Below are 27,561 nucleotides of genomic sequence, written 5' to 3'. Positions count from 1 at the left end.
CTTTTTAGCTCAACTAAGAGAGGGTAATACTGAAATGATAACTTCATTACTAATGCAGGGTGACACCTAAAAACCATAACAGCCTCATAATTGCTGTCTTTTTAGGTCCTGTTATTTATTTTCTATTACTCCCAGGCCAGTATTAGTTTGTAATACTTGACAGCTTTAGTTTCTTCATTTTTCGGTCAGCAGGAGCATTCACATCCTAAGATCTGGATAAAGCCAAGCAATCCACATAGAAATCCATCCACGTGGCACCAAAATAATATAAATTGGATGAGTTTGTAAGAGTAATCGATTTAATATCCTTGATCATAAGAAGTTGTGGAGTGTTGTCCTCCACTTGTAACACACTACTCAGTTTAAACGAAGGGCACTTTTAATGGAATAATCTGAGCAATATAAAGTGCCAATTCATGTGGCACCATCATAATATGACTTGGAGGAGTTTTGTAAGTGTAATACATTTAATATCCTTGATCATAAGCAGTTGTGGAGTGTTGTCCTCCACTTGCAGCACAATGCTCAATTTTAATGAAGGGGACTTTTAATGTAATACGGATAGCAATATAAAGTGCCTGTCTATTGACTTGCAGGGCATGTTCATCAACATTCAACATGTTCATCAACTTTCTAACCTAATCTTTCATTTTCATCACAATAGCTCATCTTCCAGGTGTGCAAGAGGCAAACTCTTTCAGGTGAATCTTTTAAAAATCATGACTGTGGTGCAAAACGAAGAGGTGTTTCTTAACATTTCTCTGGTATTTGGCTTTCCCTAAAAATAACTATTTTGAAAACACACACGCAACATAATGCTGTAACAACTTTTAGTTTAAATTACACTAATGCAGAGAATCGCTATCAGGTAGAGGCACTCCAATACCAGGAAGATCCCTTTGAAGAAGATTTGGATACATCAATGCTGGGTCATTCTGTTTCAGATGTCAGAGAAGCTACAAACGTATTTGCTATCCAGATCTAATAGCCTTAATAGAAGGAAGTAAGGCAAGCTTATAAACCTTGCATCCTTAAGCCTCGCTTTGTAGTGCCAGAAATCCTCTTGCTTAGTTTCTCAATTTCTTCGAAGACTTCAAGGACATTGTAAGCAGGATCTTATATTCCTTTATATATAGAATACATTTTGTATCTTGTGCCTGCAGAAACATATATCCTGCAACAGCCAGAGAAGAAGATATACTGCTGCTCCTTTTTGAAGCCATCAAAGCAGTCTTGCAGTTTTTCTCCGTTAAGATATAACTAGTGGTAGTTTTTGGCCCCTAAAGAGCATACCTACCAGCAATGTAGTTTTGGACCAATGCATAAATGCTCATTTCAGCATCTGTAATGAAAAGTAGTGTTTGCATTGCGATCAATTCCTCCTGCATAGTGACTTGTATTTCATTTATTATTTTGACCTAAATCACCAGCAGTGCCTCAAAGAAATGTGAGGGTTTTGATGCCTGATAGATAATTTCTCACAGCAACAGTATCTGCTTTCCAATTACATCAGTTCATACCCTACCCCTCCAGTCCAGTCTTGCCTGTTGTGTTTATGATCTTCCTAAATTAAGTGTCCTGAAGACCCTTGATCATGATTAAACGGGTCACAACCCTTTGTAAAAGCGTTCTAACCTTTTTGTGGAAAATGCTTTGCCTTAATGACTGCTTAATGTCGATTTGTAACCTCTTTGTATTGAGTTTTTGTTATTACTAACAATATATATCATGTTGTAGTACAAATGCTTTCTTTCAGTTCAATACATTTCAATGTTATCTGATTGTTTACTTCAGTACAGCGTAGTGTGTTGAATTTTGTGATAGTTAGAATCAATCACAAAATACTCTGTTGTTACGAAATGCACCTTTCATGCATAATTAGAATACAAATACCAAACAGTGAATTTAGCATTGGACAATGGTAAGCCAAAAAGCAGGCATACGTTTAGAAATAAATAGTACTTTTTGATATAATAAACATTGAGGTACGGTATCATAAGTCAGTTAAGACCGTATACAGCTACAGGAGAATGAGGAGCAGACTTTTCCAAGCTGAGGCTATGATGTCACATTGGTTGGATTGTAGAAGGAAGATTTGTAGGTTGATACATGTGTGAATCCGAAGAGGATAATATGCAGAAAAACAGTGGGGAACATAGCTATGTTGCCCTGGTTGCATCGAAGGTGTAAGTGCATCTTCTTTAGTTTTGGATTGAAAACTGCTTACAGCTCATCCCTGCCCTGAGACAAGTGTTGTTTATGAATCCCTTGAACTTCTTTTCTTTTCAGCTCCTTGCTCTCTGTCTCACCCCATGTTATCAGCGATTGACTTCAAGCTGACGCACATGGGTGTTAATTAGCCTTCCAATTTCATTTGATAGTACGCTATGTGAGTAATAAAGCAAAGTCAAGTAACCTGGTTGTGAGATTGTTCTTCTTAATGTGTGTAAGTGTCTCTAGTGTACATGCCTACTAACTATTTAAGGCGGTACACCCTGTGACCTATGTAAGCAGTGAGGTAACCTCACACCGGAAGTGGGATAAGGGTGAGCATGATCACAGCATATGTAACAGATCAGTATTAGCTGAATTACAGCGTGGGCGGCAGGTATTTGCCAATGGGAAAAAAAAATCAATGATTAGTTGGGGGAGGGGAGGTGGGAGCTAGACTCCATGGAGTTTGCTAAACCGGATACGTTTAAATCGAACTTTTTTTTTAACTGCAGCCAGATAAACCAGTTTTGCTTCCTGTTGTTCATCACGGTTCAATTCATCTATCTGTTTGTCTGAGAGAGCTGCTAGAGAGATTTGTGTGTGTCCACCAATAGGCTCGATTGTCCAGCTAATACGAAGCTGACCACTACACATATTGTGAATGTATTGCATGACTATGGCTTTGTTGCTTTCCAACACAATGTTACAGATGGTATGATATGCATGCGTAGGTGCGCTATATGTTAAAACTGACTCCTGTGAACGTTAAATTGCTCTACTAGTACCAAGACAGAAGATGTCCATTTTGATAAGGGTCATCTACGGTCATATGCCTGCATAGTGCCAGTACTTTAGATACGAAGATGGCAGAGTGTTTCTCTTCCTTGGGAGGCCTTGTTGCTGGACAGCTGGCATCTACAGGGTAGTCTAGGCTGATATTCGCAAACCTCTTTGAAAGCAGAAGTAAGTTAACTATAGTAAGTAGGGTGGGAGAGCAGGTGTCAAGGGCGTGGAAAAAAATTCTCCTGTATGGATATTTGTAAAATAATGTAATAACAGAGAAACACAATTATTTTAGGGCAATACACCAAGCAAGGAAAGCGGCAGAGTTCCCCATAATGTGATTTGGCTGTAGAGCGTCATAACCACCTTGGCGATACAACCATCCTGTAGAACTTGGTAATGGTGATAAATCCTCACACCCAATTACCAAAATGTTCTGTTTTGCTACTGGAGTGTTCCTCTGCCAACAGTTCGACTGATTTCTGGAGCATCCGGGCATAGTGGGGGTGGGAGGGGGAACCAGACACGATTATTGTTATGTACTCCTCAGGCCAGACACCTTGGCAAAGGTACTAGGCGTGAGTGCAATTTCATCTGAGACAGCAGAATCCCTAAAGTACAGCAGCATGTCATCAGTGTAAAGGGAGACGGAGAATATCCTTTCCCCCATGGCAATGCCCCAGTCAGCCCAGCCACAACACAGCGTGATTACTGTATACTCCATTGCAAGTGCAAAGAGGCGATGATGTAGCAGGCAGCCCTGCTTGGTGACTCTGAGAACCGCTATGGGACATGTCGCCCAGTTCTTCCCAGTGCCACAGGTGCAGTGTGAAGGAGCTTAAATATGCGCACAACATGTCTGTCAAAGTCAAACCTTGTGTAAAGAGATAGCCCCAATCAAGGGAGTCAAATGCTTTTTCCCAGCCCAGCAGCATGCAGGCTACACGGGTAGGATCCAGGAGTGGGCTCCATGAGCCTAAAAAGTCTCCTGATATTAAGCGATTTGCTCCTCGGAACAAAGCCATTCTAATTAGGGTGATTAAGAGAGGGGAGTAGTGGAAACAAGCGGTGAGGCCGTATTTTTGCTGTGAGAGTACCAGCAATAGAACTCAGTTGGTTATCCATCCCTACCACACGTCTTGCCCAAAGCTAGAGAACATATAACGACTTTTTTTTCAGTAGTGTTTATGGGAGCTTCCAGCTCCTTACACTGCTCTTGGGTAACCTGGGGTAGCTGGACATTCTTCAGGAAATCTATAGTGTTTGTGTGGGAGCACTCAGGAAATATAGTATTTAATAATGTTTTGGCAAATTGGGAAAAAACGTTATGTATGTCAACCTGGGGGGTTGGTGGGACGTTCCTGCCATCACGGCAGACAGGACGGGAGCTACAGAGCTCTCTCCCAGGCAGGAGCCTTTCTCCCCCAAAATCCTGCAAAATTCTGCCCCTTACGGCAATTGCTGTTTATGATGTACCAGCAGCAGCCCTTCAAGAACCTTGTTCAGACAAGATTTCACCTGAGACTGTAGCAACTGCTCAAGAGCCTCTCGGCAGCGGCCTTGTCATGGAGGAGGTCTTGAGGCCATTTTCCTGAAGGCCTCTGGGGGTTAGAGTGCAGAAGACGCCAGCTTGGGGTCGGGATTGAGAACACTGTACAAGCTGAGCTGCCACCCCTTTTGGCGGTGGTAATATCAGCGCCAGTGAGGACCCCAGCCCTCCTGTGCTGGAAAAATAGATCTGCTCACCTGCCTGGAGTTCGCAACGGAGGAAAGTAAAGCCTACTCCTGGAAGGACGACACAAATTCTGGCTGACTGTGCCGATTTATGACAAGCGACCGCATGTGAGCAGTGGAGCAGTCAGACTACCCAGCAACGGAGCGGCTCCGTGTGCGGTGATGGACCTCGGGGTCGTGCCCATGCGGAAGACTGCATTGCCTATGGGAGTTGTCCAGGAGCGGCCTCCCTGAGGTCCCTGAGTTGTAGGGACAAGCTGATTGGCCAGGGAGATAACCGGTGAAGGCCGGGGGAGATGCGCTTTGGCTGGCCCCTCTTGTCTACAGGAAGCAAATTGCATTGCTTGAACCTAAAGCAATTGAGGGGGACATAACTAAAACCCAAGAATGAAACATTAAAGCAACAAATAATTTACCTGCACCTTCCGGCCACCAGATGTACGCAGCATATCGCTCGGCAAAGCAGACATGCCGGATTTAACCCCTGGGAACCATACTGAGCCAACTGTTCCTTTAACAGTGTAATCCTTATGGAGGGAGTCTCACAGGGAGCAGTAGCAGGCTAGAGGACTAGTGGGGTGATGGCTGCTATGCCGTTGGCCTGTGAGCACCCATATAAGCACGCAAAATAGGTTGCTGATCTGTGAGGTGCGCCACCTTAGATCCTACCTAGGAGTTGGCTACTATGTTGTCCCTAGTGCTCAACCTGGGCCTGAAGCCCAAAGGCTGGATTGTAAAGGAAGTCCCAACGGGAGACCGAAACCGGTTCGCGACCAGACACTGAGTGCCTTTCGTTGCCTAATAATTCTGCAGTGGCGACAACCATCATGGGGAAGGATAAATCAGCGTGGAAATCGAGGTCCCACACTATTACGCAGCACACCACCCCAAGACAGCCTACCCAAAGGTAGCAGTCCGGTGCTATGGAGGAGGGAAACCTAAGGAGAAAGTATTGGAGCCAACTAGGGCGCGCCTGAGGGCGGTGATCCGGGGCCTATGAACAGCATTGGAACATCGGATAGAAACAGTGTTGATAGATGTTAATTTGCTGAGGGCCAACTTATACAAAGTTTCCGACAAGGTCACTACTGCGGAAAGTAAGATAGGTACCCTACAGGGGGAAGTTGTGATGTTAAAACAGCCAATGGCCACTGTCAGTGCTACGGTTGCGGAGTTGGTTTAGGAGAGTGGAGCATGAGGAGAGTGGGTGGAACGTTCGTCACCCCCCCAATTTCACCCCCCCCCCTCCCCCACCCCCCCCCCCTCGTGGGCCTCCACCCCGTCCTGGTGCCCCACATAAGGCCATCATTGCAAAGATCCTTAAGTACTGGGATTGCATCTTCAGAGTAGCCAGAGAACAAGAAATTTCTCAGTTTGAGAACTGTACTATAGTTATCTTTATGGATAACATGAGACTGGGCCCTGGGCAGCGTAAATCATTTGCAGCTGCCAAACAGAAGCTGATGGCAGGCTTGAAATATGATACTGTACCCAGCTAAATTGAAAATCCTCCACAAGGGCAAGGCAAATTTTTTTGACAGGCCGTATGTTGTTTGGGTGTGTCTTGAGCTTGGAGTCCCAACCACCACTGCGGAGGATAGTACTACTTGACGTTGGAAACCAGGGACGGGCCCTTGAAATACCCCGGCAAAGACTGGTGTTGGAGTAGACCACCTGAACTTGACTCCTTTAGGCTCAGACAGAATACACATAGGAGAAGATGGAGCCATGCACTTGACGCAACCAACATTGTCTGAGGTAATGGGAGAGTCACCAGAGCAGACATCCTCAATCAGACACTGTCTCAGGCCTCGAGTCCCACATTGGAGATGATTCTGACACGTCCCTTAATGAGGGTGAAACTGGGAAGGGTTGATGAGACTGATCTATGGCCCAAGGATAAGTACAGTAATGCATGACCATTTGGGAGTTATATTTGCTAGAATTTGCCACTTTTTGAACATCGTTGACATTTATATTCATGGTTGGGCAGAATTGTGATGGGTAAGGTGGTAGTTTGTAAGTGCAGTTCAGACTAGCTAGATCCTGATTGACTTAGTGAATTTTGGACATGCTTACAGTATGAATGGTTTCTTTTTTACAGTTTGGGATGGGAATTGCTGTGAGCGGCTGGGAGAGGTGCTGGTCTATAGTTACATTTAGCGGGTCCTAATTGGAGTGGCTGGGGTGTTGTGGGTGTCCTGACACAACAGTGGGTGGGCTCCGAAAGTTACATGTTAATACTACTGTTGTCCATGGGTGGGAGTGGTAAGGGAATCTTGTTTTTTGTTTTTTATCTGAATGAAGTTTCAGTTTGTTACGGAGGGATTATAGCAGTCTATCCCAACAGGTATCCCTGCGTATTGGAATTCTCTTTGGAATGTAAAAGGATTTGATAACCGCATTAAACGATAGTGTTATCACTACTTAAGTCATGGAGTTCATATAGCTTGTCTCCAAGAGACCCACTTAACCAAGCCTGAAGCGAAGAAGCTTGCTAAAAAAAATAAAGAGGGCAAATGTACTATGCTAATTATTCCTCTTTTGCTATGGGAGTACTGGTGTGGATCGCCCGGGGGTTCCATTTGATCTGTCATACATGGAGGCAGATGTAGAAGGCAGATAATCCTGATTCAAGGTACACTAGACGGTCAGGAAAAGGAGGTAATCAACTCATACGCCCCAAACAATGGTGATAGATCCTTTTATCCTGGGCTAACAGGCGTAATATCCGCTGCCGTGGATATTGATACTTTCTGGGTGGGTGATTTCAATTGTATAGTGGCTGGAAGGTTGGATCGTCATCTCCCCACCCCATCTGAAAACTCAAAATGACCACAAGCTTAGTAGAATGGCCCAGATGAGGTTTGGTGATGCATTGAGGGACACCCACCCGGGACTCTGGGAATACACCTGTCACTCGACCATTCAATAAACATTAACATGCTGGATCACATACTGGTAACCAACACATGGCTCCTAGGATACAAGAGGTAGTACACCTCACTCAGTATTTGTCTGACCATGCCCGGTTACTTATTTTTTTCAGTGGGGGTGCGTAACCTCAGATCCCTGTATGCATGGAGATTCCCTTCAGAAATACTGCAGGACCAGGTGGGCAGAGAAATTATAGCAATATCACTAACAGACTACATGGAACAGAATTGGGCGACCACTCAATTGTGCGACTGAATGAGAATTCCTGAAAGCAGTGGTCCGGGGTAAATGTGTAGGTCTCACATGTAGATTGTGAAGTATACTACAGCCTGAACTGTGCCATAAGGAAGAAGATTTGGCAGCTTGTTGGAGGAGGCCAGTGGCCAGAGAACATAGACAGGGGGACGAAACGGAACTGTTGGGACAGTTGACAGCTACCAGAGACAGACTAGAATGTCACACATTTAAATCCTTTTTGACAATTGCTACACCGTGAGGGGGATTGTTCAGGAAGGCTCCTGGCGTGACTCCTTCCCGGAGAGTTGCCCTGTTGGTCGGTATTCACCTTATAAACCCCCAAGGCGGGGAGGTGAGAACACCGAGACTTGCTGGGGGTGTTTCAAGATCACCTGGAGCGGGTCTATACCAGCCCGGGTGACCCACATAGTGAACAACTGATGAAATATTTGACAGGGATACAAATCCCGCAGATCAGTAGGGTCACAGAACGGCCACTAGACTCTGACCTTACCTTAGAGGAATTTAAAGCCACCATCACATCTTTTCCATTACGGAAGAGCACCCGTAGTGATGGCTTCACTGCCAAATTCTACCAGATGTTTGGCAGCCATGGCCCCCTCGGTTACTCGAGGTGTATACAGAAGCACTAGTTACAAAAATACTCCCATTGTCGATGTGTGGAAGTATTATAGCAGTGGTCCTGAAACTCGGTGCTGCGGCATCTGAGCCAGCCTCTTATCGTCCTATTACCATGATCAGGTTGGACATGAATATCCTCTGTAAGGTTCTAGCAATGCGGTTAGGTCCGGAGATAGCCTGGTTGGTCCACCCAGACCAATGTGGGTGAATACCTGGGCAAAATATAACGATGAACATTCGCAGGTTGATGCATGTACTCCATGCAGTTGAGGATAGGGAGGGACAATTAGCCTTGGTATCCATAGACATTGCCAAGGTGTTTGAAACTGTGAACTGTAGGTATCTCATCTCGGTTCTGGAGGCAATGGGGTTTTGTCCTCAATTCAAAAATTGGGTCTGCTTGCTTTACACGGAACCCATTGTAAGGGTCAAGTTGGCTGGTCCGTGCTCAGATCTCCTTAAGATAGGGAGGGGAACATGCCAGGGGTGTCCATTGTCGCCCCTGTTACTTGCAATGGCTCTGGAGCCATTTGCTCTGTGGCTTCACCGAGATATAGACAGCTGGTGCATCCGGGGAGTGGGAACAATCTGATCTCGCTGTAGGCGGATGACACTATCCTTTAACGGATGGCACAGAGGGAGTCATTACCAGTATTGATAGCACAGTTAGAAACTTTTGGGCTCCTCCTAGGTTTACATATCAATATGAATAAATCTCTGAATTTCCCACTGGACTGTTTAGCGACACAGCCCCTCCCATCACATTACAGGATCTCCAGCTGAGATGGGAAACTAACCATTAACGATATTTAGGAGTAAAGGTGGCCCACACCACCCGGCAGAGACACCAACTTTATATTGAGCGTGTAATTTTGGAACATCCATCCACTTATAGGGCATGTGGCTGTGGCAAAGATGATATTCTTACCAAGATGCCTATACACCCTGCAGTGTTCTCTCGACACTCTTCCTAGGCCATTCTGTAGGCGCTTACACTCCTTATTACTAAGTCTGGGCTGGAGGCCATAGTAGTCACCTGTGAGACTTTACACTTTTGTCTAGAAAGAAGGGGGACTGACATTGCCTGAATTGGAGTTCTACTATTAAGCATCACAATTGCAGCATGCAGCACATTGGCTGGCGGAGGTGGGACAACTGGGAGAAAGCCCTGCTTAGGGATGATTCCAGTGATTATATGTTGCCACAGTTGCTTCATGCAGGTGGAAGGGGTGACTCCCCAGTGCCATATGTACTACAACACACAGCATCACTTTGGGAACGAGCTGTGAAGGTTGTTTTGTGATGTGCCCCGTTCGCAGAGGATTTCACATTTTGGGACCTTCCACAGCTTTGTCTGTTGACCACTGTGGTGGATGTTAGGCCTTGAAGGGACGCGGCTGTTTGACAGTGGGGGAATTATCCTAATGAGACGTTCGTAATGTTTGAAACAGCACAAGAAAACTTCTGGTGGGTCATGGCCACTACCTAATATATGCAAGTATTGTTAGTATAGTACACAAGATCTGGCCCACATACCCAGATTCCCCAGCCTCATCAGCACCTTTTAGGACATTCCTGGAATATGGGGGAGGTAGGCACTTAGTTACTCACATATACAAAGCCATGCTAGCAGATGCGCCTAGAAGAGCGTTTAGGGCATGAGCATCTCTGGAAGAACTGGCTACCCCTCTGGAGGGTGCCCAATGGAAGGGGATATGTGCTTTGGTAAAGCTGCGGTTGAGTAATGCTCAATCTTAACTGGTACATTTCAATGATCTACACCGCACATATGCCACCCCGGTGCTACTACAAAGAATAGACCCCACCAAATCAGATAGATGCCACCAATTTCAAAAAGGTCCGCAACCTTCTTCCACTTAACCTGGTATTGTACTTCTGTGCATGATAACTGAGTCTTTGTAGCCTGGATTTTGTAGTGTATTAAGGGGTGACGATGAATGATATTCAGTCATGTCTCTTGGGGTCTTTTAGAAGACAAAAGGGTAGGAAAATGGAATGGGGCTTTATACAACTGGCTTACTGCTAGCAAAACGGCGAGTTGCCATTTCCTGGATGAGTGCAGTGGGGCCCAGGGAACATGGTCGGCTCAAGGATGTAAAGAAATGGGCAGTAGCAGAAAAACTAAGGCTCCGTATAGTTAGAAGGGGATGAACATGTTGAGGAAGACTTGCAAATCTAGAGTGGGATTATTGCAAAACTAGAAGAAGTTGAAGTTCCTCTGCTACATGACAGGCCAGAAATTGCAGATTAGGCTGGACTCATTTATTAATTTGCAAAGATATATCATATGGGGAGAAGGATACAAAACATTTATCTCTGATGTAATATTCTGTAATCTTTGGTCATAATGTATGACACTAGTAGTGGTATGTGATATCTTTGTGAAGATAGCTTATATATTTGGGGTTGTCAGTGACAGTGTTATTGATGAACTGAGTGTTTATTAAAAGCAAATTCTAAAAAAACAATGGTATGTCAAGCTGTGTCCATGCAAAGGTGTCTGGTGCAGGGGGGGGGGGGGAATAGAAGACATAAACCCTTAAACTCGCATTGTGCTGAAGCCAAATATTAATTAGAGTCCATTGTTCAGCCAGCGGGCAGAATTTAGGTGTTATGTGATGTTGCTGACTGAGGAATGGGGCGAAATGACATGTCTAAGGATACATCCAAAACGCAATTAAAGTCCCCACCAAGCAGCCAAGGAGTGCCAACCATTGTGCAAATGTGCCTGATAACCTATTGACGAAGGTGTCTTGTTCTGAGTTGGGAATGAAAGTGCTTCCTATTACTAGTATATTGCCATTAAGGTGACCCTCTATAAGTTCATACCTTCCTTATTTATTAAGGAGAATTTGTTGGGTTGGAATTGAATTCCCACTTTAATCCAAATTGCTCGGTGAGAAAAAGATGAGAAGTTTATGGAGAAGACATTAAACCTTGAACACCTTTGAAGGTGTGTCACATCTGGCTCTGTGATGTGTGATTCTTGAGTCCCTCTGCGTTTGATGCAAGATTATAGCATAGCATGTAAGGCAGTGTGCATATCCCTGTTGTTCCATGTAATGAAGTTGTTGTGTGCTGGTTGCCTCTCTTTGGGAGGTGTAAAGAGAAGGCAGTATTACAGTTATACAACAAAGTGTGTGTGAATGCATGATGCACAAAATAATGCTCAGGTCATCTGATGATTAATTGTAAAGAGAATCCTAGCCTGCAAGATAACAATGAGAACAGAAATACTTGAAGCAGAGGGCAAACAGCCCGCCGTCTAAACCTATCAGGACAACAGTACATTGTTTTGTGGGAGTGAACTACAGATAACACTTAACCAAATAAAAAAATGCCTTGGTATTGCTTGCTGTTGTACAAGGGTGTCTGTTGTATCTACAATCTGGGGTGTAATACAAGCAACTTAGAGTACGGTCACAGCAGCAACCTTCCCAGCTGACTCCAATAATCTCAGTTCCGCGCAGACATATTGGACGTTTCTAGTACAAATCGTAGAGGCCATTCTTGCACAAGGGATACCCAGAGTTCCAGATGTGGGTTGTCTCTGAGTCACAGTAGGTGTTTGAATCTCAATCCTGGAAACAGTAGGCAGTCTGCATTGTTTAGAAGAATTTCTGTAGAATACAGATTTTGTAGGTCTTGCTGCTTGCGTCTCATTAAAATATTTTTGGCAAAGCTAGCAGAGGTCTCTGCAAGAGCCAATACTAGATTTCAAATTGGTGGTCCCTTGTTTCATATCCTGAAATAGGCGTAATTTGGTCAACATTATGGCTACAGTTTTTAGCTATCTATTTTGTGTGTTCTTCCAGGTTAAGCTGTGACTCAAATACGGCACCAAGAGTTTGGGCCTTTTGTGAAACAGGTGCACTGGCACCTGTTCTACTTATCAATGCTGATAATTGGGTCCAAGTATGGAAAAAATGTGTTGTAAGCAGGTTCAAGAGGATTTCCGCCTTTGGGGGGTTCAAAGCTAGCCACACTTGAGTCATTCAGTTGTGATCCATGTTATATGTATCATTAACATCATTGTGGATATTACATTGAAGTTGAACACTGAACTCTGTTTCTATGCATATTTGTGGTACCACACCCCGTTTGCAACCAGCAGATCATGGATTCATGTGTATGTTGAAGAATGAGGAAAGTTCCTAGCTACCCCTGGAGAAACTGCCCCTAATTTCCCATTATTGGCATGTGATGTTCGATCCTTCATCAAACTGGTAAACTATCATAGGGTGTTAACATCAATCCAGTGACACAGCTACAGCAGTTCCAATAATGTGTCATGGTTCACAGTTTTGAAGGCACCAGACCGATTGATCAGTATGAAAAATGTAGCTCCACCTTGGTACTCCACTTCAAGCACTAGCTGTGTGATGCCTGACAGGGCTGTTTCCATGCCTTCCTTTTAAAGCTTCTGTGATCTCAAAGCAGGTAATTTGAAGGGTGACAATTTTCTCCCATCTTTTTTACCTGAAATGATACACCAGCAACAGGCAAATAGTTTGACTCGGCTGTTTGTACCTTGCTCTCATAGTACTGATTTGATGAATTTGGAGATGACCAACAATATTTAAGTACAGTTCTTTGCCTGCGTTGGAATGGGTATCCCATGCATTGTTTATTTATTGTGCTTTTTATTAATGTCTTCCACCTTTATTGGTTTGGCGGTTAGGTTTAGTGTAAGCTTAATTGTGAACTTTCTGTATTTTCTGATTGTGTTGAGAATAGTTTACTTTGTCTTGGTAATCCTACTTTGAATGGCGTCTTGAATCTGAAAAGGTGTTTTTGCACACACTACTGTTCTCTGCTGGCTTACTTTTATTTACAAAATTCTTTTAAGATGCAAAAAAAAAAATGTGTACTGTCATCCGCTTAATTTTTCCAAACTCTCCAATCCTTTTTTTCCAAAGCTTTTAAGTTGCAGTTCTATATTGCCTGCTTAACTCATTTAGGATGGATTTTTGACTTTTACCATGTATTTATAGCTGCATCATTGAATTTCTAGGACACCATGGCCTCTTCTTTTGTTAGACTTTCATTTCAAGGGGCACGTTTTTCAGAAAAACATGTCCAAGAGCTGTTGTAAGATGTATTAAGTTCTTAAATGGCTGTATTTTTTAAAGATAAAAATAGGGTTTCAACAGAAACTCCCTCAAACCTTGGTAAATCACATTTTAAAATTGTCTCTGTAAGATGTTTAGATTTTATAAAATAGTGTGTGGAGTAGATGTGGACGCGATAAGGGCATGACCTGACCAAGAAACCAGCATGACAGAAATGACGTTAGCTTTTATTGTATCCTAAAGGAATTTGAGTCTACTTCACAAATTGTGTGTTGTACTAGTGATTAGTTGTCTAAATTTTATTGCTTTAAGATGTGTTGTACGAGAGTAGCAAATGGACCGTCTAACTCTGCTACCTCGATATTAGTCTCTCAGAATCCTAATTTGTCACCCTCTCCTGCAAACCGGTCTCCCTGTCTCCCCAATCTTATGCTGTCAACTAGGCACATTAATAAAAGCAATCAAATAACTATTTCTGAATAATGGTTTATCAGCATTATAACCATCTATTGTGAGATACAAACATTTGTGCATAAGCATCTGAGAAAACGTATCCCACATGATAGAAAGCTGCAATTGCTCATTTAAAAAATGTTAAACACACAAAAACTGATGGGAGGATGCTTGCAATAAGTCTAATCACTGGCAATTGTTCAGAGTAGCATTCCAACCCATCGTTCTTTAGCCCACTATGCCATCTCAAATTAGACCCAGTTATAGGAAAATCAACCTTGAACAGTCCAACTGGATCTTCCAAGGCAGGTCTTCTCTGGACAAGCAATCTAGGACCAGTTTCATTGGAGCTCTTCAGTCAGGTGTAGCTTGGTTCCAGTGCATGGTAAGTAAGGGTCTCATGTCTGCATATACCCTTAGCCTAGTAGGACGTTATATTAAACATGCAAAAGGTGATTAGAGGATGCATGCAAGAAGTCTAACTGCTAGCAATTGCTTGGGGTAGCATTCCAACCGGTTGTTCTTTAGCCAAACTTGCTGCCTCATATTAGACCCAGCTAAATGTACTTCAGTCTTGACCCTGCTCCAGTAGGAACACTCCAGTCTGTTTTGACCTGATTGGGGCTCTTCAGTCGGGTGTAGCCTAGTTCCAGTGAAAGAGGGAGCAAGGGGACCCACTACTGTGAATACCCGTGGCTGCTTAGGATCTGCCTTTGCAGTTTGGGCTCGACTGAGCTATTGGAGCATGGTCAAGACTGAGTTGCATATAGCTGGGTCTAATTTGAGGTGGCATGGTGGGCAAAAGAATGATGTGATAAGATGCTACCTGAGCAATTGCTAGTGGTAAGTCTTAATGACCATCATCCTCCCATCATCTTTTGTGTGTTATTTTGTTATGTCATAATATTGATTTTGCCAAACAAGACAAACATGTTAAATGGAACACAGCTCACCACACCAATTACCCTTCAACCCGCTTCCCCACACTAGAACAATAAATCCAATCAGTCAGAGTTGAGACGATAACGAGCAGCTAAGCCTTACCTTTTGTGTGTTTTATTTAAGAAATGGTGCCATTAGTGCAATATCTAAAGCAGCCTCCTGGAGGTTGAACCAAATGTTCACCAGTCATTTTGCTCGTTTTTGATATTTTAGACTACTTCTTCTACCATGTAAAGCCTTTTTGCTTTTCATAAGTTTCCACATATTTTCTCCATGTTAAAAGCCTGCACTTCTATTCCATGTTTGGTTCTTATTGAAAAGTTTTTGCTTAAAGATACTTACTTTTAATCTTAGTTTTCTATTAAAAAATGCATGCTTGAATTACATGAATATTCTACCCTCCTCCCAAATTGAGACCATGATTTATATAGCCCCAAATAAGTGCTTGTTCTTGAAAATGAACTGAGGGCTCCACAGTCACATCCCAAAGCGTTGTTGGGTAGTGGAAGATCAAATGACTAGCAGAATCAACTTAGTGGATGTGAGAGAGGTTGCAGAAGTAATACGTGCAGAGTACGTGCCTGTTAAGGACACATTACTTAACAGATTTGTCTACATTTCCTCAATTGGGGTTATTGCTAGTTGTTCCATTTGCTTTATTTCTTTTGGGCCTATTCAAGCTCAGTTGTGATAATCATTGCACCTGTGGTCCAGTGGTTGGGCGAGAGTGTCAGTCACTTTATTGATCCTCCACACCAGAGCCTGAAGGGTTGGGGAATGAAGTTCCCCTATTTCTCTCATCTTTACTACCAACCTCAACAGTCTGTAATTACAGCCCCTCCACCCCCCCAAAGGGTGTCTCAGGCCCAAGTGTTTACTGTCTTTAGATAGTCTGGGTGTGCTGCCCTACAGTTTGTTGTCTGTGCTCCTCTTTGGACCAAGCGCCAAGGATGCAAGCCCACTCTCCAAAAAGCAACCCCAATTTGAGACGCCTTCCGAACACTGCTGCTATGGTGTGGAATATGGTGTACTTGTAACCTCCAGGCGACACCAATTTATACTACTTGACCATGTGTACAGTCTAGGCGGAGTTTGCTATTCACCGAGCCACAATGCTAGTTCACAGATTCTGTCTTCCTGTTGTGTGTATATCAGCCCCCTGAGAGCTAGACGGAGCACAGGTGTTGGAGAAGAGGGAGGGTAGGGCACAAGCCGCTAGACCCTGTGATTACTTTAATCCACTAGGTCCTATGTCCATTGTATTCACAAAATGCAGGCCCCAGTATAGTTGACCAAAGACCGTCAGTCTCTTTTTGCCCTCCCCGTCCTAGCAGCCACTCACTATGCTCAAGGTCTCTTGCCAAGTCCTGTGCTCTGTCTTCTTGTTCAGGACAGGTTTGGGACTCTTATCTTCTCTGTGATTGAGCACATGACTGCCTCAGAATCTGTGTCTTTAGGCCCATTCATCTGTTGCTGCAACATCGGTTATTCGTGTCGCCCTACCCAGGGTGTGGTGCAAGGCTACCTGAAACAGAAGTGTGGCTATCTGAGATAGGGAAGCAGCATCCACCTCATATCTCCAATCTGCCTCTGCCTCCAGCAAGGTCCCGGGCATGCTGGTCCCATCTTTTACTCTGCTAGGCTGCACTCTTCCATAATGGCGCAGCTGTTGAAGGTCGTGAACCTGTATCCTGCAATGTAGTGGTGCTGCATGCTTTATGGAGGTCGGAGCAGCAGCGAAACTGCTTGCTGCTGCAGCTGTCAGCTTGTAAGGTTGGTACGATGTTGCAAGATGATTTAGGAGCTCCTCTACCGAGCTTCCACCGTCTTGACCCACATACAAAATCTTACTGTCATCTTTTTTAAATTATTTAAAATGAATCACATACATTACATGTCACCTGCAGATGTCACTTATTGTTTTTCCTGTTAAAGAGAAATGTTCTCCAGGATCCTGCAAATAGCTTGAGATATTCGTGTTTAACTACATTGAAATTTCCCTGATGAAATTCTATAAAACTGACCAAGTTTGCAGAGTGTGCCAGCCCAAGCAGTCATGCCTCTTTCGGACCTTGTATCGGCCCTTTTAATAGTATTGCATTTCTTTACGTTACATTCGTAGCTCTGAAATGGCTAGGCCTCTGCATCAGTGGCCTTTTTGTTATGCTAGTATTATCTAATATCGTGAGAGCAACAAGAAACAAGCATATTATTCACTCACACACTAATGGCAACCACTGTTAACTTTACAACGGTTCCTGAGAATGTTACTAAGGCACTTAGTAATTAGTTTGACTTTGACTGGCTCATATGTTTCTTTCCTTTATTCTTTTATCCTTTCCCCTGGCTTTTCTGTATCTTTGTCTTGATGATCTAGTCATTCTTGTAGGTCGAGAAATGAAATCAACATTTGTCCTATGACGTTTGTTCACATATTTCTCCGAGATGGAAGTGCCTTTTCATTAGCAGGATCACCTATAGAGTGATTAACTTGAGTCATATATTCTTTAATTTGTCCCTTTCACACTTCACTATAAAATTGTGTGAATCACCGGAACAACGAGCATTCACTCTGGCCAGTTTGAATTATTCATAATAGTATTGTGTTCTGTGATTTTATTTTTTTAAATGTGATTAATATTGTGACATTTATTGCCCTAATTAACATTGTAACATTCTCCTAAATCTTTGTTCTATTACATGGAATTAGCTAAAGTAACACCCGTTAATCCACATCTTTCCCATGATTTTCAATCAATTTACAGTCACTGAGGAAATTATTTTTTTCAAACACAGTGCTGGATAAATTAAAATCGAAAATATTTTTTTCTGAAGCACGGGTAAAATGTATTTTGCCCTTTTAGCAAATGGTAGGCCGGTGCACAGTTATAAACTTAAGAGATCTTAGCAAAGTTCTTTACCCCATTGTCAGACATGTTTATTTAATATCTTGCCTTTATATTAGGGTGTATGCACACATTTACTAAAGGACCAATATCAAGGTTATAAGAAAGCCTCTTAATCCATGTTTTATGATGCTGCTGTAAAAGGAAGAATTTGGAACCTTGTCTCACCAAGGATGGGTACACCATTGTGTATTTACTTTGTCATTGTAAATCTTGTATGTTTATGCATTCGTTGGTCATTTTCAGAAAGAGGATGTTGCAGTGTTGATATTTTACTATGTGATGACCACATTTTGTTCCAAAATGCATCTTATCTTGAAACTGTAATTGTTTGTTACACAATGAAAAATACATATTTACGATAACTAAATTGTGTATTGAGTGTTTTGTTTTCGAATAGCCAGTCGATAGTTTGCAAAGGTGTATGAAAATCATTCAATAAATTTAGTCTGCGGAACAATGTAAAGCTTAACAAAACTATGACATGTTATTAACTCATATTCTGACATTGTTGTAAACCTAAAATGCATTTGATTATGCAGAACAGACCCCCTCCCTCCAACAATAATCCCTATGGTAATTGTTTTTGTTGTTGTTGGAGAATGAAAGTATAAATGGGAATGGCTGCTTACGATCACTTTTGTATTGTATTTCTCAAGCATGAAGCTAAAAAGAAGCTTATCCCTGTCCAGCATCATGTTGGTGACATTGTTTGGGCGAAGGTCCTAAGGCGCCCCTGGTGGGGATGCAGAGTGTGTTTCAGTCCACAGATGAACAGTCACTCAACAATGAAAGGTATGTTGGTGATAAAAGATCATGCTGTTTTAACCTTTAATGCCAGGGCTTCTCAGTATTGCTTGAATAACTCTTAAAACCGAACACATTTCTCTAGATTCAGTTACAGGTGACACAGGTATATTGGACTTACAAAGCTTCATTGTTTTATTATAAATTTTTGTGTTCATACTATTTTTACTTAATACAGCAGATCTTTCCATTTGTATCATGTAAAATGTTCAACGGTTCAGTAATGCATGGTGATACACATATATTACGTCACTGTTTAGTGACTAGGGTTTTTAATTTTTTGGTTCCAGGCTTTAAAATCCACTTTTGTAAATTTGAGTGCATCCATGAGTTTGGGACTTATTAAATTGTGCTTACAATGAGGTTCAGGACCTCTTACTGTTGCTTACGTTTGACCTTTGGCAAATCCATACGTTTAACATTGCAGAATTAAAGGGTTATCTAATTTAAGTGCAGTTCTTTTCTTTTAGTAGTTACTGTTGCCTTTTTGGTAGTGCGGCTAACAAATGGTTGATTGGTAATGCTAAGTAGTTTCGGCTCAAAGTATAATGAGGTCCGTGCCTTAGAATGGTATTGCAGTTATAAAACTTCCAGACATGGCTAAATTGACTCTATTCTTGTTGAACACAAATATGTGATGCTGCTATTCTCCAAAGTTTTCAAAGTTGTCTTTCTGCAGTAGTCTTTGATGTGCCGATTAAACCAACAAGTACTATGCTAATGCCCCTCTTCTTCTGAAGTAACGACACACCATTTTTGTGTTAAGCTTTTTGGGCTATAACCACTTGTAGATGTTAACTTGTATGTGGAAGTTTTAACTCTGATACACTTTTCTGAATTCCAAGAAAGCATTCCCTTTTCTAGTATTTTTAAGGCCATTTTACTCACTTACACTTGTGCAGCCAAGTTATAGTTACCTTCGGGCACGAGTTATAGTTACTTGAAATAACTCTATAATAGCTACAGTTCTATGGTTTTGTACTTTTAAAATGCGCGCTTAATAATAATGCCCCTTTAACCTTCGGTATTGTAAGTGAATTTCTCTGTTTCTTTAAAACAAAATATTTCCTATAATGTCCCTTTAACCTTTGTTTTTCAGGTGAATTTCTATATATTTTTAACATAAAATAATTTTAATTACTATACATTAATCCAGCCACCTCTCATACCCACCCCAAACCCTAAAAACAGCTTACCATCCAAACAACTGCTCACCATAAACCCTAAAACACCTTAAAACCCATAACCGCATACCCACCCAAAACCAGAAAAATTCCCTTGCCACCCCAAAATTCCATACCCACCATGAATTCTAAAATAATTCCTGCCACCCAAAAACCTATACCCAACCTAAATCCCAAACATTCCCTTGCCACCTAAAAACATGTACCCACCCTAAACCCTAAAATTGTCCTTGCTTCCCAAAAACCTGTACCCACCCTAAACATTACAAATTCCCTTGCCACCCAAAAACCCCCTGCCCTCCCAAAAGCCTACATTTGTCCTTACCACCCAAAAACCCATACCCTCCCAAAAACCTACATTTGTCCTTACCGCCCAAAAACCCCTACCCACCCTAAAACCCTTTCAAACCGACACCCACCGTAAACTCTAAAAATTCCTTTGCCACCTAAAAACCCATATTCACCCTGAAAATACCCTTGTCACCCGAAAACCCAAACCCACCCTAAACCCTAAAATTGCCCTTGCTTCTCAAAAACCCATACCCACTCCAAAACCTAAATTTGTCCTTAGGGCCCAAAAACCCATACCCACCCTAACACTCTAAAGTACCCCTTGCCATCCAAAAACCCATACCCACCCTAAGCCCTAAAATTACCCTTGCAACTCAGAAACCCATACCCTCTAAACCCTAAAATTAACCTTGTCACCCAAAAACCCAGCCCCACCATAAACCCTAAAGTTAGCCTTACCCCCAAAACCCCATGGCCATCTTAAACCCTAAAATTATGTGTGCCACCCAAAAATCGATACCTACTCCACACTCTAAAATTACCCTTGCCATCCAAAAACCCTGAAAACAAGCACTTACCATGCAAAAAACCATACCCTCCCTTAAAATGACTACGCACACACTTAATACTTGCCTGTAAACCTTTATGCCTTTACCATTCATTCCTTTACAATTAAATTTGTTGTATTAGCATGTGTGCTAAAGGCATATTCGTAGTAAAGGCATGTGTGGTAATGGCATGTGGAGTTTAGCCTTCATTGTAAAGGCCGTTTCCCCTACAGCAATAGCCATAATTTGTATGGCAGAATAAACCTGCTAATTTGTACCTTTCTAAATTAAATGTTTTTTCCAGTTTGATTTAATCAAGAAGGCTTCAGGTGTGCCACACTTTAGTCATAAGTAAGACCATTAGCGCTCTAGTTGTTCTTTAGAACAATCTGGGAGACTGCAGTAGAAAAACAAGGGAATCAACTGACAGCCTGCTCCTGTTAGAAGTACGTGTTTTACTGAGAATGTCAGACTTCATTGTCACATGGCTGAGAAGGATAGTATGATTTTACAGAAAATATGCTCTGCTGTTAGCTTCGGGAGCACCTTACATTACCTCTTTGGGGAAAATCATGAAAAAACAGTTCTCTCAAACATGATTCATGAAATCCCAGCAGGTTAAAATAACCTAATAACATGCCACAATTTCTTAAATAAGTATGGTACCATCAACAAATCATTTATATTATAACTAAAATTTGTCATCATGCTTTATACGCTTTCCTTTCTGTGACCCTCAAAACCTGCCATTGACTACAGTGAATTTCAGTGGGGTGCTGTCATGTATATTGGTCGCAAGATGACTGCCAGCACTTCCTGGCTAAAGTGCTGACAGCCAATCAGATCTCACTATGAGATCTGTGCTTATGCTCATCCTGGATATACAAATTTAGATTTCCTTTAATTTCTCCTAAACTACTGAACGGATTTACACCAAAAAAAAAGCACAATCTGCGACACAAAATCTAGCTTTCTGCCAAATTTGGTGTAATTCCGTCCAATGTTTCGGGCTATAGTCGTGTTCAAAACTCCTATATGTATTAACAGGGGAAAGATGTAGGCGAGTCAAAAAATACCTTTCCTATGGAAGCATGGTCCTAACTATAACTAACTACCTACTGGTGATCACCAGTAGTGTGTGTGTGTATGTGTATGTATATGTGTATATATATATATATATATATATATATATATATATATATATATAGTGTCGGGCTTGGAGTGTTACAAGTTGTTTTTCTTCGAAGAAGTGTTTTTGAGTCATGGGATCAAGTGACTCCTCCTCTTTGGCTCCATTGCGCATGGACATCGACTCCATGTTAGATTGTTTTCTTTCCACCATTGGGTTCGGACGTTTCCTTTCGCTCCGATAGTTCGAGTCAGAAAAGCTTGAACACTCTTTATTTCTCCTCGGTATTGTTTCGATTGCATTCCACCTTCTATCGACACTTCGGTACCGTCGGATCAAACATCTTTACTCGCCCATCGGGGCGCCCGTGACTAACTCTGGCCTCGTCGGGCAGACCGCGTTGAGGCCTCATGGACCGGACTCCATTCCGATTCTGTCCTCGGTGCCACACTAAATTCCCTCACACGGACCAACATCTCGTCTGTAATCTCTGCCTTTCCCCAGACCATCTGGAAGAAAATTGTGAGGCTTGCAGATCCTTCCGATCCAGGAAAACGCTCCGAGACAGAAGAGCACGGAGACTCGAGATGGCATCTAAAAGCACCGAACTTCTTGACGTCGAAGAGGAGGAGATCATGCAGCCCGCTGTCTCCGTTCGAGGATCCGACTCCGAGCAGGAATCCGAGGAGGACAGACCGGTCACGGCAGCACAGCACGTGAGTATGCCTGCCCCTGTCCCAGCAAGCCAAAACATAAGTCCTTGGGGACGCCACTGCCTGAAGGCCATGGCTTGACCGGAAAAAAGACCTTCGGTGACCAACCCACAACTTCGGCACCAAAAAAAGCCACTCCTCCGAAGCCATCGGACTCGAGCCGAATCTCTGTCTCCGAGCCGAGCAAACATCGCTCTTTCGAGTCGGAGCCGAGGCCATCCTCCATGCCTACTTTTTCGATACCGAAAAAAACGAGTTTTGACCCGAAAGAGCAAGTTACTTAACTTCGGTAACGCTTTTTCTGGTGGATACATTAGCTACCTGTGGATTTCTCACCTAATGAATTCTCCCCTTGCGTAGCAATCGACGGAAACTTCTCTCTCTAGCTCTGCACATCAGCGAGGACGTCACAATTGCCCGACTCCACGCGGCTCCGTGTGACGTCATCGTGGCAATAAGAGGTCCTCGCCGCCGTGCTGACGTCAGCTCACGCCTCTTTTGACGTGCCTTTGAAACATATAGAGAACACTGACAATTCACACCCTTCAGGATTTAACAAAAATAAACTTTATAGAAAACCTTTACCTAATTTTTTTTTTTTTTTTTTAACACAACTCCCTAAAAAAGAAGCATACCATTATGAACAGTCTGCAAAATTGAAAATAGTCTGAAAAACAACTATAAACATATATACATATATAGAAATCTTGAAATCAAAGCACTGAAGTGCACACAAAAGGAGATCCTGGAATGACCAGACAGATAACGGGGAGGTGGGAGGGACCATGAGGAATCGACAGGTAGCTAATGTATCCACCAGAAAAAGTGTTACCGAAGGTAAGTAACTTGCTCTTCTGATGGATACAACTACTTGTGGATTCCTCACCTAATGAATAGAGTCCCAAAGCAGTACCACCTCGGAGGAGGGTGTCCGTCTGGTCAAACCATGAACTCCTGCAGCACAGACCGTGCAAAATGGCCAGACCTCTGCATCCAAACAATAATGCTTCACAAAGGTGTGGAGGGAAGACCAAGTCGCGGCCTTACAGATGTCCACCATCAGAACACCTCTGGTCAAAGCTGATGAGGCTGACTTGGCCCTGGTGGAATGGGGTCTGATCCCCTCAGGAGGATCCTTCTTTGCCAATGAGTAACATATTTTTATACAAAGAACGACCCACCTGGAGAGTGTCCTCTTGTGGACGGCCTTCCCCTTCCTCTTCCCCACGTATCCGATAAAGAGTTGTTCATCCAACCGAACTCTCTCGTCCTGTCGATATAAAAGCTGAGAGCCCTCCTAGGGTCCAGACGATGGAGTCTTTCCTCCTCCTTAGATTGATGCGGAGGAGGGTAGAACGTCGAGAGAGTTATTGACTGTCCAAAGTGAAATGGAGACACCACCTTGGGGAGGAAAGCCGCCCTGGTCCTCAAAACCACCTTGTCTTTATAAAAAGTCGTAAAAGGCGGGTGAACAGAGAGAGCCTGCAGTTCACTAACACGTCTGGCCGATGTAATAGCTGTCAAAAACACAGTTTTGAAAAATAAATACCTTAAAGGGCATGAATGAAGTGGCTCAAAGGGGGAGCCCATCAGAAAAGTCAACACCAAATTGAGATCCCACTGCTGCATAATAAAAGGCATGGGAGGAAATTTCTTAGTAAGTCCCCTCAAAAATCGCAAAAATAAGGGAGTCTTAAATTAAGAAGGCTGATCTGGAAGATATAAAAAAGCCGAAAGGGCTGAAAGATAACCTTTAACAGTGGCCACAGCACAACCATGCTGAGCCAACGACAATGCAAACAAAAGAATATCAGAAAGATGGGCACTTAAGGGATGCATTTTCTTCTCTCCACACCAACGAACAAAATTAGCCCACCTACTCGCATAGACCGACTTGGTGGAGTGTCTCCTGGCCGATAAAAGAACGTCCACCACCTCTGGTGGGAGAGAAAAGGAACTCAGGTTGCTGCGTTCAATCTCCACGCATGAAGGTGCAGGCTCTGGAGGTGGGGGTGAAGAACCTGCCCCTGCGACTGCGAGAGGAGGTCTGCCCTGAGAGGGAGACGGAGGGCACAGTGAGAGTCGAAGTAGGTCTGCATACCACACCCTTCGTGGCCAATCCGGAGCTATTAGAATGACTTGAGCCCGGTCTTGGCGAATCTTCCTCAAAACCCGAGGAATCAAGGGTATGGGAGGAAACGTGTAAAGCAACTGGTCTCACCAGGACATCTGAAACGCGCCCCTCAATGCTCCTTGCATCGGATACTGAAGGCTGCAGAACGACTGACAGTGCACGTTCTCTCGAGTGACAAACAGGTCTATACGGGGAAAACCCCACATCCGAAAGATGTAAAGAACTAGATCCGGATGCAGATGCCACTCGTGGTCGTCTGAGAAGAAGCAACAGTATGTCCGCACGTACGTTTTGGACCCCGGCCAAATGGTTTGCCACTACACAAAGCCAATGGTCCCGAGCCCAGGACCAGAGTCGTAGAGCCTCTCTGCAAAGAAGGTACGACCCTACACCCCCCTGTTTGTTGATATACCACATTCCGGTTGTGTTGTCTGTCAGAATCTGAACTGACGGACAGCGAAGGGAAGGGAGGAAGGCCTTGAGGACCAAACAAATCGCGTGCAGCTCTAGCAGATTGATGTGAAACTTCTGCTCTACTGGGGACCAACGACCCTTGATCTCCAGATGCTCCAGATGAGCTCCCCACCCTAAGGTGGAGGCATCCGTTATCACCGTGGCCACCGGAGTTGGCTGCGAAAACGGCTTCCCTTGAGAAAGGTTGCCTTCCACAGCCCACCATCGGAGATCCGCTGCAGTGTCTCTGGAGATCTTTATCGACTCCCCGAGATCTCCTCTGTGCTGAAACCACTGCTTGCGGAGGCACCACTGAAGAGCCTTCATATGCCAGCGTGCATGAGAGACCAACAGAATGCAGGAAGCGAACAGACCGAGCAGACAAAGGACCTTGAGGACCGGAACTACCGCTCCTTCTTGAAACATTGGAACCAACGCCTGAATGCCCCGTATTCGCTGTGGCGGAGTAAAGGCCCGATTCAATGTCATGTCCAGTACTGCCCCTATGAACAGGAGGCGTTGAGAGGGCTCTGGGTGAGACTTGGGTACATTTATTGAAAAACCCAGACTGAACAACAACTGGGCTGTCAGCTGCAGATGATGCAACACAAGACCCGGAGACTCAGCTTTGATCAACCAATCGTCCAGGTAAGGGAATACTGCTACTCCCTTCCTCCTGAGGTGTGCTGCAACAACCGCCATCACCTTCGTGAAGACCCGAGGTGCAGAAGTAAGACCAAAAGGAAGGACCGCAAACTGGTAGTGCTGCGATCCTACCACAAACCGGAGATACTTCCTGTGCGACTTGGGAATGTGAAAATAAGAATCCTGCAAGTCGACCGACACCATCCAATCCTCCTTGTTCAACGCCAAAAGCACCTGTGTTAGTCAGCATTTTGAATTTCTCCTGTTTGAGGAACCAATTCAAAATCCTCAGGTCCAAAATGGGTCTCAGATGACTATCCTTCTTGGGGATCAGGAAGTACATGGAATAACACCCCTGACCCCTTTCTTGCTCTGGAACCAACTCCACTGCGCCCTTCAATAATAGGGAGAGAACCTCCTGTTCTAACAGCAGGAGATGATCTTCTGAACAAAATGAGGGACGGGGAGGGAAGGGAGGAGGAATCTCCTGAAAGGGAAGGGCGTAACCTTTCCTCACCAAACTGATGACCCAGGAATCTGTTGTTATGGACTCCCATATGGGAAGAAAAAGAGAAAGCCTCCACCCTACCAGAGAGGTATGAGAGACAATGGCAAGAGGACTAGGGCTGCTTTCCTTGAGATAACCCTCCAGAGGAAGAGGAAGGGTGCTGTGGTTGGGTGGCCCCTCTTGTGCGGACTCTACCCCGCCCCCTGTATGAACGATAAGGGAGGCTGGAGGACTGCTGCCCCGTCTGCTGTGACCTCCCACGAAAGGAAGCCCCTCTACCAAAAACACGCAGCTGTCTAAAAGATCGAAATGGGGTTGAAGCAGCCTGCAGACCCAAAGATCTAGCAGTGGCCCTACATTCTTTAAAGCACTCTAGCGCAGAGTCCGCTTTTGAACCAAATAGTTTTGCCCCATCAAAGGGCAGATCCAATAATGTAGACTGGACGTGAGACGAAAATCCGGAAGTGCGTAACCACGCATGCCGTCTGGAGGCAACGGAAGTCCCCATGGCTCTTGCAATAGAGTCGGTGGTATCCAGCCCGGTCTGAATAACTTGCATAGCCACCGCCTGAGCGTCCGAAAGAAGACCATGCAAGTCCTGGGGCATGTCTGGAAGAACCGTCTTCGTCGCATCCTTTATAGCATGGATATACCTGCCAAGAATACAAGTCGCATTGGCAGATTTTAGAGCCGTGCTGCAAGATGAAAACACCTTCCTGACCGATTGGTCCATCCGCTTGGATTCCCGGTCCGATGGTACTCCCAGAAACGAACCAGGGGCCGAGCTCGAAGAGCAGGAAGCTTGCACCACCAAGCTCTCTGGTGAAGGGTGTTTGGACAAAAACTCTGGGTCCCCAGGTGCAGATCTAGAACGCCTGGCCACGACCTATTAACAGCCGAAGAGGGGACTGGCTTCTTCCAAACCTTTTCGATCGGATCCATCAGGGTCTCATTAAATGGTAGAAGAGGATCCGCCATGGCTGTAGCAGGATGCAAAACCTCAGTCAATAGTTTGGTCTTCACCTGTGCTCTCGGTAAGGGAAGATCCAGAAATGCTGCTGCCTTCCTTATTACAGAGTGTTAAGAGGCTGCCTCCTCTGTATATTCACCTGGGGAGGCCAGGTCATACTTTGGAGAAGTGTCAAGACCACTTGCAGTGTCCAGTCCAGGGAAGTCACCCTGGGGATCAGTGATCTCCCCCTCTTTGA

General features: G+C 43.9%; 1 protein-coding gene across 3 annotated transcripts in view; it reads left to right on the top strand.

Moving 5' to 3' along the window:
- Nucleotides 1-27,561, top strand: part of LOC138304451 (histone-lysine N-methyltransferase, H3 lysine-36 specific-like) — an 833,106-nt gene that overhangs the window by 99,550 nt on the left and 705,995 nt on the right. For all 3 annotated transcript variants that reach the window (XM_069244519.1, XM_069244517.1, XM_069244518.1), the window contains exon 3: nt 18,601-18,736. In XM_069244519.1, coding sequence (XP_069100620.1) covers nt 18,601-18,736 — 136 coding nt within the window. The remainder of the gene's footprint in view (nt 1-18,600; nt 18,737-27,561) is intronic.

Source organism: Pleurodeles waltl, chromosome 7, assembly GCF_031143425.1.
Source record: "Pleurodeles waltl isolate 20211129_DDA chromosome 7, aPleWal1.hap1.20221129, whole genome shotgun sequence".
Classification (NCBI taxonomy): domain Eukaryota; kingdom Metazoa; phylum Chordata; class Amphibia; order Caudata; family Salamandridae; genus Pleurodeles; species Pleurodeles waltl.
The sequence above is the reverse complement of the archived record's forward strand: the minus strand, read 5'-3'. Positions and strand labels throughout refer to the sequence as shown.